This window comes from Aplysia californica, unplaced genomic scaffold (genome assembly GCF_000002075.1).
Source record: "Aplysia californica isolate F4 #8 unplaced genomic scaffold, AplCal3.0 scaffold00530, whole genome shotgun sequence".
Classification (NCBI taxonomy): Eukaryota; Metazoa; Mollusca; class Gastropoda; order Aplysiida; family Aplysiidae; genus Aplysia; species Aplysia californica.
In genome coordinates this window covers 138,160-141,567 of record NW_004797800.1, presented here as the reverse complement: position 1 = coordinate 141,567, position 3,408 = coordinate 138,160, and the positions used below count along the sequence as shown (strand labels likewise).

Genomic DNA, 3,408 nt, shown 5'->3' with positions numbered 1-3,408 from the left:
AGAGAGAGAGAGGTGGAGAGGGAGGAGGGAGAGGGAGAGAGAGGGAGAGAGTGAGAGAGAAGGAGAAAAAGATGGAGAGAGGAAAAGAGCTCTGTTTTCAATTAAGTATTCTTACGTGAAATCGAAAATAAACCATATTATTTCCACATAAGAACATAACAAAGAGAAACAATTTTAGGCAGAAAAAAAAACAGTAATACACTTGGTTTTTGCCAGTTGTTGCGCAATATCTTGAGCAAAGGTCACACAACGACAAATGCGGCCGGACATTTTTGATTCTTATAAAACATTATGAAAAACCCCCGTAATTGAAACGTATGTATTTTAGGGATTACCGCGGACAACGTGTGAAAAACGGAAGATAAGACTGAGTCCCATGACACTAGGATGTCTTCTCGTTAAAGATTAACATTCAGAGACCAAGGGCAAAAAAAAAAGAAATGGAAGGAAAGTGAGTTCAGATCTGCGTAGGGAGGATGATCACGATGCTATTGATTAAGGAAAAGAGCGTAGGTGGGAAGGTGGAGCAGGATAAAGCTGATGAATACAAATATTAAAAGACGGTAATCATTGTGTGAAATTATCTTAATGGCAAGCAATAACACTGTATACAATTCAATGCGTAGAAAATGTTGAGTATAATGAGTCGAATACAATTTTCAGCAAATCCTTTCTAAGAAATGAAAAAGAAACGTTTTTATCTTCTCTTCTTTTTTCTTTCCCTCCCCCCCTCCCCCCCCCCTCCTTTTTTCAATGGCATTTTTTCAAACTGGTCTTATAAAGTAGTATGGGAATCGTTAAGCATCGCCAGACTTACATTGATTACCAATTATAATTTCTTACGTGATCCCGCCAGCAGTTAGTACTATAATAATGTCAGAAGGTTTCTTAACAACCGGGTCACCTTTTTTAAAGGTTACTGTGTATTCGACAAACACCAAATGATCCATATGTTGGGTGTCCTCGTTGAGCCGATTTAGATAAAGAAGATGTCGAACTGCTTCGGCCTTGCCTCTCAGGGCCAATCCATGAAGACAGAGCTGCTAAATAAGACATCTTCCCGACCTGGGAAGTCGAATTTATGTATTTTGCGCAAAGAACAAAGCATAATTATAATCCCATCACCAACGCCAGAGAACGTTTTGAACCGCCCGTGTTCATCTAACACGAACTATAATCTTACAGCACGTAGGTTTATGACTGTAAGCCTTCTTGTTTTAGTGCAGTCACTTAATGTTTTAGACGAAGTAAGACCTGGCTGGGTGGGGTTAAAAAGGTCCTGGAACAACATAAAATATCTATCATTGACGCTACACACCTAGCAGAGGAACGAAACTTTCATCTCCCCTCGACATCCTAAAGATACCAGAGGAAGGAAAAAGTAAAAAGTAAAGTAAAAAGTACATAAAGTTTTGATCTTAATTGTCAAAGGAATAGTGTCAACCCCTCAAATTTATGAAATCTGGATGGTTTTGTGTGGTTTTTTTTTTAAAGGTCTTTGTGGATGCTTTAAGTGGCATCGTCACATATGTATCATTGAACACGAATGTACTGAAAGCTTTTCTGCGTTGGTACTGAATCTTTGTATGTTGATGGTCTGGTATATCCACCCAATATTTCCCTCCTGGATCAACAGAATTTTTCTCATCTTATCTGATCTTTTCGTATTTTATTCATGATTTTGAACGATTTCTTTTCGACAGGAAAACGAATATCTTCCCAATGAAACCAAGTGCGTCGCCTGCCCTACAGATTCTCGCCCAAACGCGACCTTGACCGGGTGTGAGAGGTTACCTATCGTGACCTTGGTGCCAGCGAGTGTCTGGTTCGTTCTACCAGTTGCTTTTTCTCTAGCAGGAGGTGAGTACGACATACCGTGCGCGTCACGATAATTCGATGGGCCAAGAAGCAAGCTCAAATTATTATTATCATTATCATTTTAATGCAGGTGTTTCTACACGCCATTTGACACAGTTTAGATTATCAATTATGAGGCGGGCTTCCAACTCTATCTGTCAGAGCCTACACGGGACCGAGAGGGAAATAACATCTCAACAAAAAGACCGAGATACTGAAAAAAGTTCCCATTGTGTATCTTAAAATCTTTTTTTAAAGTGTGTGTGTGGGGGGGGGGGGGGGGGGGGGATCAGTATTAATAAATATGGGTACCATACATGATTTTTAACTTCGTCACTTTTAATGGCTAAGAGGGATGGCTCATGAAAATTGAGTTTTGGGCCTCCAGTACGGATTGTTAGGTTTTGGCATTTCTTTCACAATACATCATTATACTTCATGAAAAAACATCATCGATACTAACAAAATCGGCCTGTTTACTTTGAAATTCAAAATTTTTGTTACACATGTTAAACAATAATGATATGTGAGGCATCCTGGTGAAATGAAGCGCTCGTCAAAATAATGAAATCGAAGATATCGACATTTTTCCCTACAGTCTAACAATTTTTTTTTTCTAATTTTTGGTTGGTTCTTTTTTTTTTCTCTCAACACCTTTTATGTTCATTCAAAAACATATTTCTGTGTGGATTTTACTGGAAAAAACTGAGAAACATTGATCAAAGGAACAACAAATGTAAATTTTCAGTTCCAACGAACTCTCAAGCTTTGAAAATCACCAAACGTTGGCGGCCATTTTCTCGCTAATTTCACCTCTTGAACCAGGCAACCCCGACCTCCTTTGATTACAAATATCTCGACTTCTCTTCAAGATAAGCGTGTATTTTATGTTTATAAAAAAAAATGATCAAATGAACAAGCTTTAAAATGATACACGGTTGATAGGGGTGTTATACCCATACCATTTCACCATTTTAAAATGATACAAATAACTCCAGATCCCCAAAAATTATCGAGCGCCTGATTCCACTGCGTTGTGACATGTAGATAATATTATCTATGTTTTCGTCCACCCAGTTCTGTGCACAATCTTCGTGTTTGGCGTGTTCCTGGTCTTCAACCGCACCCCAATCATCATGGCGTCCGGCAGGGAACTGTGCTACATCCTACTCTTCGGCATCGCCCTGTCTTATTGCACGTCCGTGGCCATGCTCGCCCGCCCCTCCCCGCTCACCTGCGCCGTGCGGAGACTGGGCCTGGGTGTGTCCCTGTGCTTTGTCTACGCCGCCATACTCACCAAGACTAACAGGATATATAGGTAAGAGAACGAAGGGCGTTTTTTTATTTTTTTTTTAAATTTGTATTATTACCTTTTCCGAGATTTTTTTCAAAACAGCATTTTTCAGGATAGCCCCCTTGTGCTTAAGCGCTTAAAAGCGACCATAATATAGGGGAAGTAACCAGCTTGAAAATACCTCTTAATAGATGATTGTCATGTATCTCCCTTGTGCAGATAGATATTTCAAACACGTGTACACATTAATAATATTT

At 39.4% G+C, this 3,408-nt stretch overlaps 1 protein-coding gene across 1 annotated transcript in view; it reads left to right on the top strand.

Annotated features, from left to right (window-relative positions):
• LOC101857135 (metabotropic glutamate receptor 8) overlaps positions 1–3,408 on the top strand; it is a 57,972-nt gene that overhangs the window by 52,504 nt on the left and 2,060 nt on the right. Inside the window, exons 10-11 of the mRNA XM_035971889.1 lie at positions 1,704–1,860; positions 2,935–3,175. Of these exons, the coding sequence (XP_035827782.1) occupies positions 1,704–1,860; positions 2,935–3,175 (398 nt within the window). The remainder of the gene's footprint in view (positions 1–1,703; positions 1,861–2,934; positions 3,176–3,408) is intronic.